General features: G+C 40.0%; 1 protein-coding gene across 2 annotated transcripts in view; it reads left to right on the top strand.

Annotated features, from left to right (window-relative positions):
• The window catches only part of Rabgap1l (RAB GTPase activating protein 1 like), a 551,913-nt gene that overhangs the window by 370,638 nt on the left and 158,779 nt on the right, over positions 1-22,496 (top strand). For both annotated transcript variants that reach the window (XM_021173796.2, XM_021173811.2), the window contains exon 18: positions 15,724-15,765. In XM_021173796.2, coding sequence (XP_021029455.1) covers positions 15,724-15,765 — 42 coding nt within the window. The remainder of the gene's footprint in view (positions 1-15,723; positions 15,766-22,496) is intronic.

The raw sequence follows: 22,496 nt of genomic DNA, 5'->3' as shown, positions 1-22,496 counted from the left end.
AAACTGGGCAGCATTTGGGTGTCTAGCTGTTTTTCTCAAACTCTGCTTGTTATCATTATCTGTTTCTTCTAGTTGGGCTCAAACTTGTCCCATGATCCTGTCTAGCTTAGAACAATTAGACACCTAGTGATGGAAAACCATAGTGCAAGTAGATCATGGAAATCATTTTTATTACTAACTAGAAATGAAGGAATAAATACCAAGGAGTAAACTCATCAGCTTCTATCATTTTCTGGAAGGAAAAGCTATAAACTCTTAACTCTGTCTGTTTTTCAATGTTTTATTCTTTGATCTGTTCTTCTAAAATGCTAGCTACCTCCAATTTTCTAGTGACTCAAGCTTGTTTGTGTATTCAAACAAGGTCTCCTGTAGCTCAGATTGTCATCAAACTCACCACATAGCTGAGAATGGCTGTCAACTTTGCCCTTCCTACTCTGCCTCCAAAATATTAGTAATGCGTGCCTCATCATATTGAAACTGGCCTGTGTATACTAGGACAACACTTTACAAACTGTGATAGTTTGTACCTGGTCCTAAGTTTTTTAGTTTCTTAAGACTAAATTACTGACCTAGTCATATTGTTTAGCTGGGAAAAGAGACTAAGTGTTCTCAAAAGGTTAAAGAAGAAATACACAGATCAACTTTCTTCAAAATATATAGCAGAGTCCATGGACCATTGGATAGGTGAAATTCCACATAAGAATTCTGAGTTTAATTTTGTAACATTAACACAATAATTCTTAGGACATTTGTGCTTACCTGTTTGTCAGACAGTGTTCTGCATGCTTTGCATATAGCTACCCATGTGTTCCTAACAGTGGCCATGTTAGGTCTGTGCAGCTTATGAGGAACCTAAAGTGTGGAGAGTTTAAGTTCTATAGTTAAAAGGAGATGAAAAATGGATTCAGAGATAGGAAGGTGTGTTCCTTAGCCCAACTCAAAACTACCTTTCTTTCCCAAGAGGGATAAAGGCAAGAAATGAGTAAGATTTACTTCTGAAGGAAATATCGGTGACATTGCCCACTTAAGCTCTAGAATGAGTATAAACTGGGACCATGTAAAGAAAGTAGTGAGGGCACAGGGAGCCAGTGAGCATTGGAAGCCCTACTTCACAAGCTGGTCCCTCATGGGCATGCCTTGCAGCCTTCCTGGCTGTAAGAGGGTGCAGGTGCCCCTTCTCATCTCTCAGCAGGGCTGCTCTGCTCCCACATACACTTCTTTCCTCCCTGCACTGTATCTCAACCTTTGTGTTTGTTCCTTAAACCTTATTCAAGCTACCACTGATCTGTCAGTTCCAGACCCCACCCAACTCATGTGTCTGTGTGTGTGTGTGTGTGAGAGAGAGAGAGAGAGAGAGAGACAGAGAGACAGAGAGACAGAGAGACAGAGAGACAGAGAGAGACAGAGACAGAGACAGAGACAGAGACAGAAGAAACCTTTACCTTTACTGGTCTCTCCAAGGACTGACCCTTATTTCTAATAGTGGGCATCCCTGTGACACTTCCTGTTGCCTCTGACACCTCCATCCATCCCCTTCTAATATTTTCATTCATCCTTTTTTTTTTTTGGTTTTTCGAGACAGGGTTTCTCTGTGTAGCCCTGGCTGTCCTGGAACTCACTCTGTAGACCAGGCTGGCCTTGAACTCAGAAATCCACCTGCCTCTGCCTCCCAAGTGCTGGGATTAAAGGCAAGCACCACCAAGCCCAGCTCATTCATTCTTTTGAACATAAACTATACATGAACAATAAATTAAGTTAACCTTAGATTCTGATGTAATGAGCTTATAAAATGTAAGTTAAAAATAAAAAGGGTAAAGGACTTTGAGCAGAAAAAAAAAATGATCTGATCTTCTCTCCCATCCTCTTTCTCTTTCTCCTGTCCCTGTCTCTCTCCTCTCTTCTCATCTTGCTGTATTGCCTGTAATGTCCCAGAACGTCTATGTTCAAGCAAGCTTTCTGCTTCAACCAGGTCACTTTAATGCTTGGGACTAGAGGTACATGCCACCATATCCAGCATTTTTTAAAGGGAGGCTACTCAGACTACTCCCCATACAGTTGTAGGGGAATGACTGGAGTTCCAAGAACAGAAACAAGGAGGCTAAGGCAAAGGCCTATCAGCAGGGGTCAAGGGATGGTGGGTCTGGAGAGATGGCTCAAAGGGCATGAGTGCTTCCTGCACAGGTAGGAGCACCTGAGTTTTGATCCTAGCATTCATATAAAAAGCTGGCCTTGGCATTGCACATCTCTAACCCTGGCATGTGGGGCCTGGAGACAGGAAGAGGTCCAGATTCAGTAAGAGACCCCATCTCAAAGGAATAAAGCAGAGTGCTGCGGAGTAGGACACCAGGTTCCTCCTCTGACTTCTGCACATACATGCACAGCATAGGCCCCTATGTATGCATGTGCATGCATACTGTGTACATATATCACATATCTAACACAGACACACATGATGTCTTGCATAGACTGGGAAATTAGAGATAATAAGTAGTTGAACATGCAATATATTCTTTAAAATAAAGCTCCCGAGATGTATTGATGAGTGAGTCTGCATTGAATAAAAACCTTTCTGGTAGAACATCTGGGAAAAGTAGGCATACATGTTAAAGTTAGGTGGGGAGGACCTTTTTCTTCCTTTAATTTACTTTTCTTAATTAAAAATGCAGAAATGAGCTGGGCAGTGGTTGTTGCACACCTTCATTCCCAGCACTGGGAGGCAGATGCAGTAGGATCTCTGAGTTCGAGGCCTGCCTGGTATACAAAATTACTTCTAGAGCAGCCGGGGCTACAGAGAGAATACCTATCTCAATAAAAAATAAAATAAAATAAAATAAACAAACTAAAGTAAGATAAGCATAACTGAGGCTGGTGGTATAGCCCAATGGTAGAGTTCTTATCTAGCATAAGAAAAAGTCCCTGGGTTCATCTCCAGTAACATAAGCACACAGACACACAGACATACACACAACCAGTGTTTCCTGAAGTTAGTTTTACACTGTTAGAACCTGCAGAGTGGTATGTAATGAACTAAAACATATGAGGGATGATCATATCCATATTGGATTTCCTTAATCCTTATTCCAGGATGGGATTCAAAAAATATAACATTTGACAAATCCTCTTGCCATTCTTCCCCAGTGTTCCTCGTTTATCTACTTAGGAGTCTTACATAGAGAGAAGCTGAGGCACTTACTTACCAAGCTAACTGGAAGCAGAGATGAACTGTAATAGGTTTCCTCTGAAGCTTTGGCTTAGGGATGGACTGCTACATTTAACTGCCAGACTGCTTAGTATTAAGCTTAATTTACTATGTTTAGATAGGAATGGATTGAACAGGACTTCTAGTGCCTTTCCCTACAGTTACAGACATTTTTCCAGCAACCAGGATAGACTAGTTTCTATGGTATCCTTTACTAATTAGGCCCTTGTGCTTCGTTCTATATCACTCCTGTCATATTTTCCTTTCCAGGTTGTTTCATAGAGCTCAGACTAATTAACTGAACTAATTCTTCCATCTTTTCTTAAAAAGGAACACCTCCTCTCTCTGGAAGGCAGACCTGTGATTTCCAGTATAATTTCTTGATGTGAGAACAGCATTTCTTGGAAAAGCTCTTTTAGTATGAGTGGCTTAATGATCCTCCCCTTTTCCATGGATGCTTTCTCCCCTTGGTTTCTATAAAAGAAACTGTCTCTGTCTCTCAGTTTATGGTATCAGTGTGAGTGTGCTAAACTGTATCAGGAAGCTAGCAAATGACTATCCATGCTTCATTGAACCAGAACTCATGGTTTGCCCCTTTAATTATATTACTCAATTGAAAATATCCATAAGGTCTTTTTTGTTTTGCCTTCTGAAAGTGGAGTAGGTAATTATTATGCTTCACAGGACAGAGGCTACAGATTTCAGCTATCCCTGACTTGTGGATGGATGGGTGGATGGATAGACAGATAGACAGACAGATAGATTGAGAGAGAGAGAGATAGAGAGATATTGGGAGCGTGCAGTCTTACATCATTGTGTTTACTATGATTTTGCCTGAAAAGAACATGTAAACCTGTAGCAGTAAGAACTTTGCCAATTTAGAATGTTTCCATCCAGGAAAACCAGTGGTTTTGGTTCATCAGAGTACTGTGTTACATTAAAGAAAAAATTGTCCCTATTTTTGGGGGAACCTCTTCAAGCTCAGCTGACAACAAAGAGCATGCGCCATGGTGACTAGCCCCCAGGCTTCTTAGCTGAACCCAAGGCATGGATATTGGCCCTGTCCATGAGCCTTGTGTTACTGTGAGTCACTCAAGCAAAAGAGCCGGTAGCTTTATGAAGCTCAGTGGAGTCTGGTCCTTACTAACAGATGATGCAATCACAGTGTTGTTTTTGTATCAGTGTTTGTGCAGTGATGAATGTATTTATTTCTCAGACTTAGGGCAAGCTGGCAGAGCAGGCCCAGCTCTGCCAGTGCCCCTTCCCTCCAGACTGAGCTTAAGGGCTCATCCAAGATTGTAAAAAGGAAAAGATGAACATGTCAGATTCTCAGACTTGCAGCATAGCCATACACCTCAACTGTGACTCCTGACCTCATATGACCCAGGAAGTATGTTTTCTGTACATCAACACTGAGAGAAGTCAGGTCCCCACCTGCTGCCCACACTGTCAGTATCCACTGGACCTCAGGTCCTTGTGCAGGAGTGCAATCTGCTGGACTGTCTGCCTTCCTGAGTAGGAGAAACCCTGGGCAGCCGGGAGGAAGGCCTCAGGTAGCAAGTGCTATGAATGAAGGCAGAAGCCAAGGGCAAGACCTGTAAAGAATGGACAGGCTTTCAAAGCCCTACTGTGCTCTACTAAAGGGGCCAAGGTCTTCCTTTCCCCAGTCACAATGGGGCCAATGATACTGAAACTGAAATGGATGCCAGGAATGAGGGATAGAAAGGGACCCAACCTCAGTCTGACATTCCAGCCCAGGAAAGGGTGGGAGCTGTGGATCTGTGCTGCCCAGGACCTCTTCCTAGGAAACCTGCAGCTTCAGTCACCTTACTTTAGCTCTCTACCAGGGACCCCTCCCCTACCTCACCTTGCTATTTATTGCTGTAATTTATTGACTCAAAAAATGATGCATAACACTTGGGTCAGAGATAGTTCCCAGGGTCCTCCCCTCCTCTTGGTGGAGCCCCATGGGGCCAGGTGCTGAGAGGAACCCCCTGTACCCACCCATCAGTTGTTTCTTCCAGGAGCCTCAAGTTGGGTTCTTTCCATCCCATTTGCAAATACCTCAGGAGGGATGGGGTATATCTGTTTCATTTAATTGGAACTGGAAGAGGGATCAGGAAGTCCTTTATGTCCTTCCCTGAGCAGGGGAAGGATGCTGGAATCGCACTCTGGTACCGGTAACCTTTACTGCCACTCATCACATTGATTTGAATTTACTTCTCTAAAGAGTTTGGATGGATGCATTCAGGTCAGAGCTGTAGCTCTGCAGCCCTCCGATGTTAGAGTGATTTATCCACATCTAATCTCTCCATTGAAAAGCGTGCAGTCTTAATGTGCAGTGTTGAGAAACTGTTATTTTATGATCTTTTCATTAAAAGCTTGATTAAAAAATAAAAAAATAAAAAATTGTCATTTCTGCTTTTTATATAAGTAAGTTTTGTTTCATTAAAACCTCAGATTGAAGTATATTTTACTAGTTTGAAAAGCATGTGTGTGATTGGTTCTTCTGGTAAGGAATGTGCTTTCCCAGGAATCAAGGGAAATGTACTTCCTTTAAAATTTGGTGATAACAAGATGAGCAAAGACTGATGTGTCAATGGAATTTTCAAGGGAATAATACTAATGGCTCATTTTCTCTGAAAGTCACTCATTTGGGATTTTGTCACACTGCCCCCACTGTGTGCTCTTTCATCTTACTGTTAGTCAATTTTTAATCATGTTCAAGCCTAATGTGTTAATTTCCAAGTTCCATCTATAGTACTAGAAAAAATGTCTACACATTCCAGTCTCCCATTTATATTTGTATTTTATTAAGTTTAACTTGTGTTAGTGTGTTTCCTGCAGACTTATGTAATTATGTAAAGACAGGGTCTTGTTATGTCGCCGTGGCTGGCCCGAAACTTGAGGTGTAGATCACGCTGCCTGCCTCTGCTTCTGGAACACTATGGATTAAAGTTGTGTCCACCATGGCAGGTCCATTCCTGTCGGTTTTAGAGTAGCCAATCCATAGCTTCCTGTTAGAGTAGCAGACTACCTCGTTACCAGAATGTATATATGTGTACACACAGACAGATCACGGAACAGACACAATTGTGAAATTTAATAGAACTTACATGTCCTCAACAACTTTCTAAATGATCGTTACACACTTTCTTACTGCTGGCAAATCATCTAAAGCAAAGTTCTCAGCTTTCCTAACACTGCAACCCTTTAATACAGTTCCTCATGGTGTGGTGACTCCCAACCATAACATTATTTTAATTGCTATTTTATAACTGGAATTATGTCACTGTTAATTTCTATTTTTTATTTTATGTGTATGAGTGTTTTACCTTCATGTATGCCTACATGTGTGCCTGGTGCCCTTGGAGGCCAAAAAGTGTGTCAGGTTCCCTGAAACTGGAGTAATAGATGGTTGTGAGCCACTATGTGCGTTCTGGGGATTAAACCTCAGTCGTCTGGAAGAGCAGCCAGTGCTTTTAACTGCACAGTCATCTCTCCAGCCCTGCATATATTCATTTTTAAATTCATGAATTTAATGTTACCTTGATATTGTAAATACTTTGAGATCATTGCATAATAAAAATAATATACTGTTTGTTTGCTGTGGGAAGCATCCACTTTGTTCTGTTCATGAATTTTTATGCATGTGAATGTGCATGAAAGGAATATTCATTAGGGAACTGAAGAGGTTACATTTTGGTAACATTTATGATCAGAATTTACATGTTCCAGAGATTATTTAACATTAGTCATTTTTCAGTTCCTGAAATAATATCCATCCTCCTGTGTACAAATGGATGAATTTGGGGTTTATCTTTAAATATTAGGTTAGCTGTAAATATTTGGTGCATATCAGAAATGCCTTACAAGCCCAGGCCCTGCCTAGATCAGCTGAAGTAGAATCTAGAGCATTACTAAGACTTTTTTGGGTCATTCTGACAAATAGGTGACTTGCTACTTCTGGTTAATGCTCAATTCTCATCTTGGATTCATGGCATCATTGCCTGGGAAGTTCTTAAAAATGCAAGTAACTATATGGCTCCTGAGAAATATTTTGTTGTTATTGTGGTTGTTCTCTTGTCAAGCATTGGCCTCTGTGTGGTATAAAATTTCCCCAAGTGATTTTAATAAATAGCTATGGCTGAACACCACTGACTTAACACATAGAGAGCTGAGCCAGAACCAGAAAACTGGACAGTACAGTCCTAAATTCTACGAACTCAGTAAACCACCTGGCATATTTGAAATTTTCTTTTTTCTTTTTTTTCTTTTCTTTTTTCAAAATAGAGCAATTAACGATAGCCTAACAGACAAAAAGTTAGTTGAATTTCTTAATTTTTCAAAATTCTAAATTTTGTGATCAATGTGTTTGGGAATACAGCCATGCTGTATGTATTCAGATAACAACATTCAGGTTTTCTGCTTCACTTGTTATGTTAAAGAGAGGGCAGGGGCCTCACATGTCCGTGTTTGCAGTGAGCCTGCAAGCTTCCAGGAGATTCTTCTGTCTCCACCTTCCACCTCACATTCTGAAAGAGTACCATGAAGGAATATGATGGCACTACCTCCCCTCCTTTACATTGGTTTCTAAAGTAAAGTCAGCTCCTTGGGCATACACAGCAAGTGCCAAGCCATCTCACAAGGCCCACTGGTAAAAGTGAATGAAGCAATATTTTTATAGTTCCTTACAATAAAGATTTTAGGTCCCCAAAGCACAAGTAATTTAGGTCCCTTAAATGAGCTCAAATTATATCATGTGTCTTAGAGGGTTTGTTTTGTTTTGTTTTTTGTTTTGTTTTGTTTGTAGACCAGGCTGCTAGTGGCTGTAGGTGGCAGGAAATCAACAGAGGGTAGAAGTAAAAGTTGAATTGTTCTAAGGAGAGGGGAGGGGAGGGGAGAGGAGGGAAGGGGAGGGGAGGGAAGGGGAGGGGAGAAGAAAGGAAAAGGAAGAATGAGGGTTGAGAATGTAAGTTGGTAGTAGACTTGTTGCTTAGCATATGCAAAGTCCTAGGTTCAGGAACTAGAGAGAGAGAGAGAGAGAGAGAGAGAGAGAGAGAGAGAGAGAGAGAGAGAGAGAGAGAGAGAGAGAGAGAGAGAGAGAGACAGGTCATCTAATTAGAATCACCTTTCTCAGACTGCACATCTCTATTCCAGGTAGCATTCTGACAGCTGGTGTGTGTGTATCTTTAAAAACACAGACAGGCTCTGTCCTCCATAGTGTATAGGGATCTACTTACTGATAGGTAAATGAGTGGCCAACCAATGAAGTCCAGTGTGCTCATGCATCTCACTTTCTTCTTTAAAAAAAAGTTGTTTTAAATGTTTTATATGCAATATATTGAACACTTTGTTCACTATTCGTTTGGGGCAAAATAATAAAAGAATTATAGTAAATGTGAATATGTTATGAAACTAGGGGAAAGGGAGAATAAAATAACCTGCTGTTTGTATATTTTACATCTTATTAGTCATCATTAATAACACAGGGAAGATGTGGCATGAGGGTTTTTAAATAACTCTTCTGAGGGTCTATGAAATCTGTTACAGGAAACAAGTACTTGACTTTCAGTGATCCAATACTGACCTCTAGTGGTTGCCCATGAAAAATCCCCAGAACCAAATCACCTCTTTTTGCTTATTATCTATCAAATTCCAATTAATCTATCCTAAAAGATTGGGCCTTTCAAGTGTTTAAAGAGAGGAAGAGTAATGCAGTGAGCGTTTGGCTAATGTGATGCAGTATTCTTGCTGAAGGACTTATGTTTAAAAGCAACCTCTTTAGTTTTTTGGGTTTTTGATTTTTTGTTGTTGTTGTTTGGGTTTTTTGTTTGTTTGTTTGTTTGTTTGTTTTTGTCTCTTCATTTTCTTGAGGACATGGAGGGCATTACTACACAGACTATAGAAGAGAGAAATTTATCAAAGAAAGGCAGACTAGATTCTGTTCTGTTGTGGCTCTAGTGTATTGTACAAGTAACACCAGAACCAAATGGATTGAAACCATGATTTTATGGAGGGACACTGGTGTCACATCACCTTCTGGTGGTGTGTACTGAAAAGAGCCCATTATCACTGCTGTGGTATTGGCAAAAACACAACCTAAATTTAATTATACAGAAAAAAAATGAACATTTTTTAAAAACCTGGCAGGTATTCTTTAGAAACGCCATAGTCATGGACATGAGGGTGAAATCTGTTCTAGCTAAAAGACTAGATGCTTGGGAAATTGAATTTCGAAGTGTGGGCTAGGATTATATCCTACGTGAGAAAAGGTGACATTGGTGGAGATTTTGACCAAGGTTTTATTCTTTGTGGTTTTGTTCATTATATGTCATCTAGTTATGTAGCATACTGACATTGGTGAAATTTTGTAAAAGGTATGCAGAAATTCTTGAAGTTTTTTTTTCAGACATTAGTTGTTATTTCAATGAATGTTTTAAAAATTAAAATCACTTATTAATTTTATTCATGGTCTCATGAGTTAAAGATTGGGGAAAGCTCAGCTATATGACCAATTTTTGGTTCACGTGGCATGAATTAGAACATATAATTCACTTCTTTTATATATCAGCATCTTGGTAATCCTTGGTCTATCAGTGGCATTGTCTGGTCCACCATGCCCTCTCGTTGTTCATCTTAGAACATGAAGGTCTAAGTCGTCTTGTCCTTCCTATGCCATAGCTGACTTGCAAGAGTGACTCATCAGAGCAGAGAATCAGTCTCTGGAGTCCAGGATTAAGAAGCAGACCTTGCATCCCGCCCACCGTATTCTCTCATCAAAGCAGTGGCATAGTTACCCAATTCAGAGAGAGTCCAGAGGCCCTACCTCTCGGTGGGAGAAGTGTCAAGGACTTGTAGCCATCCCTCACCACCACAGGTTGCTACCGGAAGTTTTACTAAGTAAGCTTACGATGAAGTGAATGAGAATCCCGAGGATCTGTGTCACTCTGACAGTCCTACTTCTGACCCTGGCGTTAAGAGCTAGCAACAGTGTGGTGCCTCTGAGGCTCAGTTTTTCTGGCTCAAAAATGGTAACAATTACAAATATTGCACAGATTTGTAGAGGAGGACTCATGGAGAAAAAAGCCATAAAGTGCTGAAGATGGTAGGTTAATGAATGTCCTAATAATACTAGCAATTATCAGATATGCTTGTCACTTGATTTGATTTTTGTGTGCTGTTTCCTTTGGTCAGTATATCTTCCATTCCTCCTGCTGCCCGTGGCATCCTTTTATCTTGGTCCCTTCAGATTTGTTGACCTTGCACTCCATTGGTAACTTTCCATTCTCACATGCTGACCCAGGTGTTGATGTGCATGTGGCCCTTTCTTGACATTACCTTTTCAGCATGTCTCCCCAGTGCTGTCAGCACAGCTTTTGATAGCGTCTCTCATAAACTGCCAGTTTTCTCTGAACCCACGGTTGTCTGCTCATCACAGCCAAATGTTCAGTCTTTCTTTCAGTGAGTGCTCAACTGTCAGCCTTTATTTATGTAGGATTGTGAGGGCTTAGTGGTTAGTCTACCCCGGAACACTGTGATCTGCACATTAGAGCTCAATTTGGGGCAATTAGTTGTAGGTGTTCTTTAAGGCAAACATGTTGCCAGACTGTGACTGGATTATGAAACTGCAGTGTCCAGATCAGTTAAAGAACCATTTCTTCATGAACACAAGGCTGATTTCAATCTGCTATCACTAAAGGAAGGTGATGACCTGTTCTTTCTGCAGCAGACTGGATTGTTATTGTCTCATATCCTGACAGCAGTCAGCCACTTTTTTGTGAGTGTTTTCAATATTGAAACAACTGATAGAGTTTTATTTGGGTGGAATGCACCTGTTTTTACTTTCTGCTCTGTGGTTTTAATTGTATTTAAATGGAGGACTTCCTTTAATCCTTTGAATTTAGAGGATACATTAAATAATACTGAGATAAGGGTAAATTTGCTTATTGTCCTCTGAGCTTTTTACTGCTGTAATACGTGCCTGAGATAATCTATAAAGAGAAAAGGGTTCTTTTAGCTCACAGTTTAGAAATTTCACTGTGTGGTTAGATGACCCCATTTCCTTAGACCTATGGTTAGTAGCACATCATGACAGCAGTTCAGAACAAAACCGCTTTTTATTATTAGATATTTTCTTTATTTACATTTCAAATGTTATCCACTTTCCTAGTTTCCCCTCTGAAAATCCCCTACCCCTTCTCCCCCCTCCCCCTGCTCACCAACCCACCCACTCCCGCTTCCTGGCTCTGGCATTCCCCTATACTGGGGCATAGAACCTTCACAGAACCAAGGGTCTCTCCTCTCATTGATGACTGACTAGGCCATCCTCTGCTACACATGCAGCTAGAGCCATGAGTCCCTCCATGTGTTTTCTTTGGTTGGTGGTTTAGTCCCAGGGAGCTATGAAGGTACTGGTTAATTCATATTGTTAGAACAAAATCTCTTAACCTCATAACTAGAAAGTATAAGGGGGAGGAAGTCAGAGTTCCACAATCCTGTTTAAGGGACCCAAAGACCTCTACTCAGCACCACCATACAGGACTCTGTCTCTCTCTGTGTCTGACTCTGTCTCTGTCTCTCTCTCTGTCTGTCTGTCTCTCTGTCTCTGTCTCTGTCTCTCTGTCTCTCTCTCTCTCTCTCTCTCTCTCTCTCACACACACACACACACACACACACACACACACCAGTAAAACATANTCTCTCTCTCTCTCTCTCTCTCTCTCACACACACACACACACACACACACACACACACCAGTAAAACATAGGGTGTTACTTTGAGATCTATGCTGTAAATAATCACTTGTTACTGAGTCACCTTCTCTGACTTAGTGCTTTAGAAGATGACTTTTATAACTGTGCTGCTTAAATTACCATCTGTGATCTGTAGCTTGTACTGGGCAGCCCTAGAAAATCCACATGGATTTCTGTAAAGCTGTTTTTTGAATTTTGAAGTAAGGCTTCATTGTGTAACCCAGGGTGGCTTGAACCTTCCATCCTCCTGCCTCATCCTCTGATTTCTGGTAGGTGTACTACTATTCCTAGCTCATCCTGGAAATCATAATTTCTTTTTGTGAAAGTTTAAGGTTGATGTGTGAAGAATAAGGATATGCTTTTAAGCCAGGCAGTATTGGTGCATGCCTTTAATCCCAGCACTTGGGAGACAGAGGCAGGTGGATCCCTGAGTTCAAGGCCAGCCTGGCCTACAAAGTGAGTTCCAGGACATCCAGGGCTACACAGAGAAACTGTGTCTTGAAAAACCAAAACCAAACCAACAAACAAAAAACAACCCAGCTAACCACCCAAACAAACAAAATAAGATATAATTTTAATGTAATTAACCCAGATCTTGGCACATTTAAATACCAATTCATTCATATATATATATATATATATATATATATATATATATATATGATATATATATACACTCTTTTGTTTGTTTTGTTTTGTTTTAAGGCAGTCTCATATAGCTCTGGGTTGGCCTTGAACTCACAGATACTAATAGATATCCTTTAGCTGGAACTAAAGGTATATGCCAGTACACCTGCTTATATACTCTTATTTATTATTTATTAATTATTTTACTCTTAGACTTAAACATAGTAGGTAGACTTAATATTGAAAGTAGCAAATAGCCATAACAACATAGTTATTTGCTTTTATTTAATAATGCCTTTTTCTTGTTTATTGAATAGCACATAAAACACAACATAAGAAATAAATAATGAATTTTTTGTCTCAATATTTCTTACCAGAATTTTACAAGGGAAGAAATTACTTTGCTGACCCCTTCTGACCTAGAATAGTGCTCAAAATCTCAAACAGATGTTACCCATGTGTATCCACCTGCTGCTTTTAACAGTTACAGTGGACATTCATTTTTGTTCTCAAGCCACCGCTTCCAGGGAGTAGTTACAATAATGCTCACAGCCATCCTTCATTCTGAGTCAGGGGAATGGAAGAGTCACAGAGGAGAGGAGGCATAGTTCAGTTCAGTTTGGAAAACTTGATTACAGATTGTATCTTTAGCATAGTAAGATTAGTCCCATTATAAAGGCAGGTAAAGTGGAAGCAGGTTGAGCCCAAAGCTGTAAATGCCGTCAAAGCATGGTGTTATCTTGGTTTTAAGATTGGGCAAAAGTTGAGTTTCTGAAGGTAAGAGGTATTTTCAGAAAGTTAACACCTATTAATAAATTGCTAGAAATAACCTCTGCCTGAACAGTGGAAGCATTTTGGAAATAACTCTCTCCTCCCACCCCTCACTATGCACCCCAGGTTTTAAGTTTTTAAAATAAGAAGTTTTTAAAATAAGTATTTATATTTCTCTGGTCTTATATTTTCATAGCCTTGTTGCTTCAACATTTGTTTTTAATACAATTCAAGAAAAGGTGTTTTTTACCACAGTATGAAGGCAATTCTATGAAGAAGTCTAGTTGAATTCATAGGGGGAAAAAATCAACTACAAAACATTAGGATGGCTAGTATAACACTAAGAAAGCATGCTCCAGGTGTATTCCTGCACTCTTTGAAGAATGGTCATAGATTATACCTCTGAGACTTAGGCTGGAGGTGATCTAATCCTGTTACTATACAGGTACACGAGCTTGGGCTAGTCATGTTCATACTCTGACACCTCCATAGTATTATGAGAATCAGGGAGGTTTCCTCATTGTGTTAAAAACAGAGGTAGGGGCTATTTTATAGTGATGCTGTAAATAACAAGCATGGTGACTGAATATGTAGTGGTGTTTTCCATGAAACCATGATAGGATTTGGGAAGGAGGAGTGGGGACTAAGTTAAGGGAAAGTACCTAAGTGTTAACACGTTTGAGGGAACTAGAGAGATGTAAGAGAGACTTATTGGATAAACGAGAACAGATACATGTTGCATTTATTCTGATGGCAAGTTGATAAGCACTCAGTTGTGAGATTTCATTCTACCTAGCTGCTATCATGGGATACATGGCCTTAGATGGGTCTTTGTTTGCTTTTTAAATTCTGGCATAGAAACTTTGACAGATAGTCAGTAGCTAGTTGAGATCTTAAGATGACAAATACAGATTGGGAGAACAATTGTAATTTTAACCCACATTTAAAAACAAGTCTAAAACAGTCTTTCCCTTTTTCTAGCTGGTGGGCTATAATCACAATCAGACTAGCATCATCTCTTGGGATGGTAATGTCCATTTATTTTGTCTCTGTTCCTGGTTGTACTTACTTCTGATTTTGTAGTTAACCAAGCAAGTCAACCAAAATATTTGGTTTATAGTTTGTATTCTAATCAGCCAAATATTTTGTGTTTATCATTCATATTTCCGATCATTCTTTTGCAATTTTGATGCCTGGTTGTAAAACGTTGCTTCACAAATCATTACAAGACACTGGGTACCTTTTCCTAAACATCACTTCTGATTTTTGAGAAAGAAATCAGAAAGCTTTTCTAGAATACACTTGATATAGTGCAGTTCACATCTAGAAGACAGACAGATCCTGTGAAGAGGATGTATTAGTTGAGCCTGAGCTTATCAGATATATCAACTGAAAAACCGTTCTCACATAGGAGAACTTGCATGGAAAGAAACTAGCACAGTCTTTGGAGACATCATTTGTGATTCTGGTATCTTGGCACATAAGATTCTATATCTCAAGATATCCACATTACCCAGAAAGCCAGAGTAGGATTAGAAAATTCAGCCAATACTTTTAAATATCACCATCCCTTTTCCTTCTTGGACAAGGAATTTGATGTTTGCAAGCCTAGACATAAATAATCCACAAATGGATAGAGGATAAATACTTTATAAAAGACAGTAAAAATAGTATGTATTAAATAGAACATTGCATTTTAATAAATTTGTCAGAGAAGTTTTAATTACTATTTTATTGGTCTTACTGTGACAGAATACTTACAGAAGCAAGTTAAGGGAAAAGGACTCACTTTAGCTCACTAGCTAAGGGTAATGTCATCATGATCAGGATGGGGAACCATGTCTGTGGCGGCAGGAGCGCAAGGCTGCCTGCTCACTTTCAGCAGGTGAAGAAAAATCTCTGGAAGTGAAGCTGGCCTATAACCTGCTCTATCCTGCACCTACCAGGTAGGCCCTGTGGGCAGCAAGCCCCAGTGTCTCCTAAAACACCACCATCAGCTAGGCCTTCACAAATATTTCACATTCAACCATAATGTTATTTTAAGTAAAAATGAGAGAATTTGAGAATTTTGTTAATAATGTATGACATCTGGGTTGGAGAGATGGCTCATCAGTTAAGAGTAATGACTGCTCTTCCAGAGGTCCTGGGTTCAATTCTCAGCAACCACATGGTGGCTCACAACCATCTGTAATGGGATCTGAAGCCCTCTTCTGGTATGTCTGAAGACAATGACAGTGTACTCATAATAAATAAATAAATCTTTAAAAAAATGTATAACATCATGAGAAAATGTTTAATAATATAGTGATAGGAGATGTGGTCCTAGTGATGATCACTTTATTCATTTATTTATCTATTTTCTGTTTCAGGGTTTGAATATAATCTTTCATGTAGCTTTGGCTCTTCTAAAGGTATGTCTGTTTTCGTTTTAACTTACCAAAATATTTTACCTCTTTTGCTTGTTACTGGAATCATTCCGTGTAGACCCTGTGACTCATTTTAGCCTCTGTAAAATTTTTATTTGCATGTGGAAGTCAGAGAACATCTCTCAGGAACCAGTTCTCTCCTTCCACTGTGGGATTCAAAGATTGAACTCGGCATCAGGGCTGCACAGCTGTCATGCTGAACTAGCCCACTGGCACAGAGAAAGACAACATTTCTGAGAAAGTCTGATCCTCTCCCTGGCATTCTTTTAAATTATCATTTATTTGGTATTTGTTTTTCTTAAAGTCTGTTTAATCTTGCTAGCACTTATTCCGTAAACATAAAAGATGCTTTCATGCCTATGAGCTAGGTAATCTGAGGCAAGTTAAACCTATGCTCTATCAAGATGAAGCCACATTTTTTCCTAAAAATACTTCTAATCATAATAACATCCCTGGAGGTTCCTAAACATATAATTGAATTGTTTAAAAGCATCTATAATATACTAAAAAAAGAAACTACTATATCCCAATTTCCTGTTCTTTCCCCTGATGGCTGGAAATATATGACACTAGAATTCAATTATAATCACCTTGCTTAATTTTATATCAACATATCAATATAAGCCCTAACAGTGTAGTAACAGTAAGATATTTGCTACAAAGTTGATTTTAAAAAAAAAGAGAGAAGACATTCTGTTATTGAAGATCAAAATTGCCTTTCTTTTCCCTAATAAGATGGTAGTTTAATCACAGACTTTAAGCCAGGCCAGAACCAGTTCTACTTTCAGCCTTATTTAGTGACCTTTGGTAAATTAAGTACTTAGAACTTTAGTTTCAAGAAAATTAATTTATGGTATTATAATTAATAAGGTATATGAAATTTCTAAATAACTGTCTAGGACAGTTACTACCTAAGTAACATTAGCTGCTATTAATTATTACATGGTCCTCCTGACTGTGGAGCAGATAGTTGCTCTTAATACTGGAGCCATCTCTCCAGCCCCCGACTTAAACTGTTATCATAAAATGGTAGAGATATACTTACTTAGTCCTTTCATAAAATTGTGAATCTTGGCTTTGATTATTTTCTGATATTAAAATAAATCTAAACTTTATCACATACTCTCTCAAGAAGGCTAGAATAAAGCTTAATAATGACTAGTTAGGAAAAAAACATCTTATGTGTTTGAGACTAAAACTGTCATCAAATCATATGCATGCACAAGTGAGTCCAACAAAGTTCTGCCTTTTGCTATAGTTTCTTTTTCTCTTTTTCACCCTCAGGCATTATGTGTTTTCCAAAAAGTCTTTTCTTATATTTGGTAGCTTATTTACTAATGTTCAGTTTGCCTTTCTACAACCCAGTGCTATCACTCTGGACATAAGGCCTTTACTGCATACCAGCTTAATACTGTAGCTATTGACTTAATTGCTTTCTTAAGCAGCATGTTGACTTGTTTGTAATATTTTTAATTTTAGTATTTTAACCCAGGTATAGCCGTGGCCGAGGACATTTTTTGGCCTCTGGGTAGAAAGGCATCTGTTGTCTTCTTTAGTGATACGTGAACATCCTTAAAACATCATATTGCAGGGTTAGAGTAGTTAGAAATGATAAAAGAGGTACTGGTACAGTAGGGCCCTATGCTTGTGACTATGCTTGTGACTACCCTGAATGAATCCTGAAACCAACTCTACACAGAGATGGAATTTGTGTGACTACATTAAAGTGAACACCATCCATCTAATTACCTGCCTGGCAGAAGGAACATTCAAACATGCACAATACTGACTGAGTTCTCATTTCTTATATGTCAGAAAAGAGAATGTGTATATGTTTATATAAAAGTTAAAACCTGACTACTTTACAGTAGCTCTGAGCCTAACTGAATTTTCAGTAGACACTTTCTCTGTTTTGGAAGGGATTTCTCATGCATCTTTTGTGCTGTGAACTAGCATAACCACAAGCCCAGGTGAGAACAGAAGAGGCTGAAGCCCAAGAGTGCCTGAAATGTTGTCTCTCAGTAATGACAAAGCTCGAGTTAATTGCTTTGAGTTTTATTTACTTCTAGCACATCCTAATTGAACATACTCATAGGAATTTTGTGATATTTTCTTTTTTTCTTTTTTCTTTCTTTCTTTTTTTTTTTTTGGTTTTTTGGGTTTTTGGTATTTTGAGACAGGGTTTCTCTGTCTAGCCTTGGCTGTCCTGGAACTCACTCTGTAGGCCAGGCTGGCCTTAAACTCAGAAATCCACTTGTCTCTGCCTCCTGACTGCTGGGATTATAGGCGTACGCCACCATGCCCGACTATGTGATATTTTCATACAAGTGTATAATGTACTTTAATTATGTTATATGGACATGTCTCACCCAGTTATGCTGGCTGCTTTTCCCCCACACTGTTGTTCCCTCCCTCTCTAATAGTCCCCTTTCTTTTATGTTCTTTTTGTAACAACTATTTTTCATATGGAAGAAAATATGCAATATTTATCTTTTTGGGTTTGGCAGATTTTTCTTAGTGTAGTGATCTTCAGTTCCATTTATTTTCTTGAAAATGATATAAATCCATTCTTTACAGCCCACAAGCCCATCATGTGTCTCTATTCAATTTTCTTTATTGTCTGTTAGTGAGCACCAAGACTGACCCTCTATCCTGACTGTGTGAACAGTGTCAGTGTAAACATAGATGTGCACGTGTCCATGATGTGCTGCCTTGGATTTCTTCAGGAACATAGAACTCAACAATGGCCCACCTGGAAAGTATGGCAGTTCTGTTTTCGGCTTGTGAAAATTTGTCATATCATTGTCCAGAATGACGGTGTTAGTTGACATTCCTAACCAGTGGTGTATTAGGGTTTTCTTTCCCCCTTCATCCTCACCAGGGTCTTTTAGTTTAGTTTGGTTTGGTTTCTGTGTGCATATGTTTGTTTGAGACAGGATCTCACATATGTATGTTGTAGTTAAGATCATGTAGATCAGTGGTTCTCAACCTTCCTAATACTATGATCCTTTAATATAGTTGGTTATGGTTGTCTTGACCCCCAACCATAAAATTATTTTTGTTGCTACTTCATAACTGCAATTTCACTACTGTTATTAATAATAATATAAATATCTTATCTGCAGGATATCTGATAAACAACCCCTTTTGTAAAAAGGTCATTTGACCCCCAAATGGGTTGTGGCCCACATGTTGAGAACCACTGATAAAGACATTGGAGCCAGACTATTTAACTTCAAGTGTCATCTCCAAAAACTGTACCCAATGATGCCTCTAATTCATCCTTAAGAGTCTACAAACACTTTGCTGCTTCAACATTGTTTGAAAATCCACGTTAACAGTCTCCTTAGACACATAGCAACTTAAACTCTCAGCTCCATAAAGACAAAAAGTCACAACAAAACTTGCATGCTTCCCAGATAAACTGGGGACAGGAACATGCAGACATTTCTATTCCAAAGATAGGAATATAACAGTAGTAAGAAATCATCCCAAAGCAATACCAAAACCAAGGAAAGCCTGCACTAAAGCTTAAATCTGTGTCTGGTTGGTCTACACTGTGGCTTGTGAGGACCTGTGAGTAAGGACATCACCACTCCTGCAGTCCTGCTGATGGGACTTATAACACTGATCTTTCAGGCTGGCTTTGCTCTCTATCTACAATTTCCCTTAGCATGTCTGGTCATTGTTGTCCCCTCTGCCTTCCTGGAATCTCTACTGCTGCTTCAGCCTCTCGCAGCTTCAATCTCCATCCTCTGTGGGACTGCCCACAGGGATTCTGTCCCTGCAGGACACTTCCCGGACTCCGGGGCTTTCCTCTGACATCTCAGTGAAAGCCTCCATGATGCCACAGTTCTTACACGCTTAATGACTGCAAAACCAGCCTTGCTTGGATATTGCTATGGTCTTATGTCAGCATAAGCTATTCCTGGACCCACTTATACCACGACTGGACTTTCAGCTAAGTATGAAGTAAGTTCCTAGGTTCATTGGCTGTATAGGGCACCCTGGATCTTATCTCAGGTCTTGGAATCAGATTTTTATATCTACATCTGTGCTGCAGACTATCTGGGTCCCTTTGTCTGCGTGAAATGGGTCTCTGGGGCAGGTGACAAGGCACCAGCGGGTGACAGACAGACCAACACTTGAGATTGTGTAGAATCTGAATGTATTGTGTCAGATCGAGCATCAAACTTTTTATACCAAAGAAATAACAAGAAACCAGGCAAAATACAATCCACCAAGTTACAGTGCCGCAATACAAAAGCAATGTATACATCAAAAGAAGGTGTGGACCAGGCTGCTGCCACAAAAGAAGGGAACCAGGTCTAAACTAGTCTATTGTTAAACCCACCACCTGGAGTTCTGCACTAGCAGACCTTTTCATGAATACTGCAATATCCCAACACCCTATTTCCTGGGTCTACAGAAGAATTTACCAACTTGCTTCTAATGTGAAGCTTGCAATACCTAGCTGTAGAGAAGATCTCTGTCTCAGTGGGATTCCCTAGCTCTAATATGGNATTCCCTTGTTTGGGTGAGATTTGCTACTGTCCTTGGTAAATATTTTGCAGACCAGCTTTGAGCTACTGACTCTGTCTTTTGTAATGCTTAATTAGTAACTGAATAGGTAATTTCCTTACTGCATTCTTACAGGATTCTAAGCTGGCTTCTGGGACCTTGGAACACTGGGGAGACTTAACTATAATAGAATTTAATCTTAAAAGGCATTTATAATAAAATATTAAAAGAGAGCTCGTAGTTCCATACACCAGACTAACTCGGGAATAGGGTATGAGTATATGGGTAAATGAGAACGCCAAAGCTCCAGGAGGTGAGTTTCTGTGAAACTCTTTTCCTCGGTGAGTGCTTATAGACTTTCAGCCTGTCAAGAGGACTTGACCAGAGGGCATGACACATCTGTGAGCCTGTGACAGAGAGGATTGTCCTGTAGAGTGTTGAGATGTTTTTGTGCACACAGCTATCCCTTGGCTTTTTTATGTTATAGTAATTCCACACTCCTTGCCCCAAACTACTTTACACATATGTCCTACTTCTAACTAAACTGCAAATTAAAAAAAAAGTTTACTCCTCTCCTTTCTGTCTTCCAATTAGCACTGTAAATTAGCAGTCTGGATGCCTTGTAGCCTTGAAGGTCCCTCTTTAAGGACACTCTTCATTACTTTTGTGATAACTAGCTTTTTTGTGGTAAATATTTGAGAGGAATTTAGGCAGATATGACAGTTGATTGCCACCAAGCATGATGACCTGAGTTTGACACCTGGGAACCATATGGTAGAAGGAAAAACCAACTGTGGCAAGTTGTTCTGTGACCTCTATAAGCCTACTGTAGCATACATACAAGTTGCCCTCCACATGTTGCGCTCACCTCGTCCGGCAAGGAAAAATGCAACACGGTTGGATTCTTCTCAACAGCTTTATTCCAGGAACACCTCGATGCTACGGAAACCCAGGAACCCAGGGAGGACTGCTTTTATACACCCCAGCACTGGGGAGAGCTATGTGTCCTCCTGGGATTGGTCAGTCTGCTGGCACTTTAATTTGTATGCACCCGCTCAGGAGGGGTTGGCGCCAAATTCGGGCTAGCGCCTGCACAGTGGCATTGTTTACACAACGGTGTACTGGAGACTGGCGCCATCTTTTAGGTGCCGGCTGCCTACATCCACAAATAAAAAATAAGTAAGAAAAAATTTTAGAAATTTCCTCCAAGGTTGGTTGCATAATTGCTTTGAGATGAAGGTGAGTTACAACTTAACGGTGGCCTAAACACATGGCAAGGTTTCTCATCTAGGAATGACCAGAAAGCAGGGAAAGACAGAAAAGGGTCCAGCCAGGGCTACAACCCCAACAAGTCTACTTTTTCAAGTAGGCCTCGCTGCTGAGAGTTTCCACAGCCCTCTGAGGCAGAATAGAAAGTCTTGATGACAGGAGAAGGGGAAGAAGCCCCTCCCGCAGAGTCCACCTGAAGGCCCCACCAGCAAAAGTGAAAAGGATTCCAGCACAGTAACCAGCACTTACAGCCTTTCTCCCTTCCCAGCTCTAAACCTGCCAGAGCTCGGTGAAGGTGTCTCCTGAGCAACCCTGGAATCTCACTGGTCGGAAGAGAGCAAAGGGAGGATTTCTTAGCAGGCTTTCTGAGATATACTTTAGAGCCACCTAATGACTAATTAGGTGTCGATGACTAATTCTAAGTGATTACCTGTGGCTGTCTCTTGAGGAGCCTGTGTCACATCTGAGTATGATTGGCTTTCTTGGCCTCTCCAGCAAGCCCACACCCATGCCATCACTGTATCTCCCTGCTTTCCCTCCTGACCCTTCTGCGTAAGACTATATTAAAATACCTCTAATAGGTCTCCCACTCTGCTTAGTTGTAAAGTGGCTAATCCTGAAATTTTTCTCTTAGTGTTGGTACTGCAATTCTGGTTTGGCTTGAGTTGACACCCCTAAAGCTTAGGGGAGCTCTAACTGCTGAGGGTGAGCATATGGATCTATGTTTCTGTTCTCTCACTGATGACAATCCAAATAGTGCCTTCAAGTTATATTTATAATGGATTGATCCATTAACTAGGTCAGAGCCATTGTGTTCCAGTCTCTCTCAATGATTAGATGCACCACGTGAAATGAAGGCTTCCACGTGAGCCTTTTGTGGGGGATACTTCATATCTAAACCACAATAACCTTACAGCCTATCTCCC

The sequence above is a fragment of the Mus caroli genome, chromosome 1, assembly GCF_900094665.2.
Source record: "Mus caroli chromosome 1, CAROLI_EIJ_v1.1, whole genome shotgun sequence".
Taxonomy (NCBI): Eukaryota; Metazoa; Chordata; class Mammalia; order Rodentia; family Muridae; genus Mus; species Mus caroli.
The sequence above is the reverse complement of the archived record's forward strand: the minus strand, read 5'-3'. Positions and strand labels throughout refer to the sequence as shown.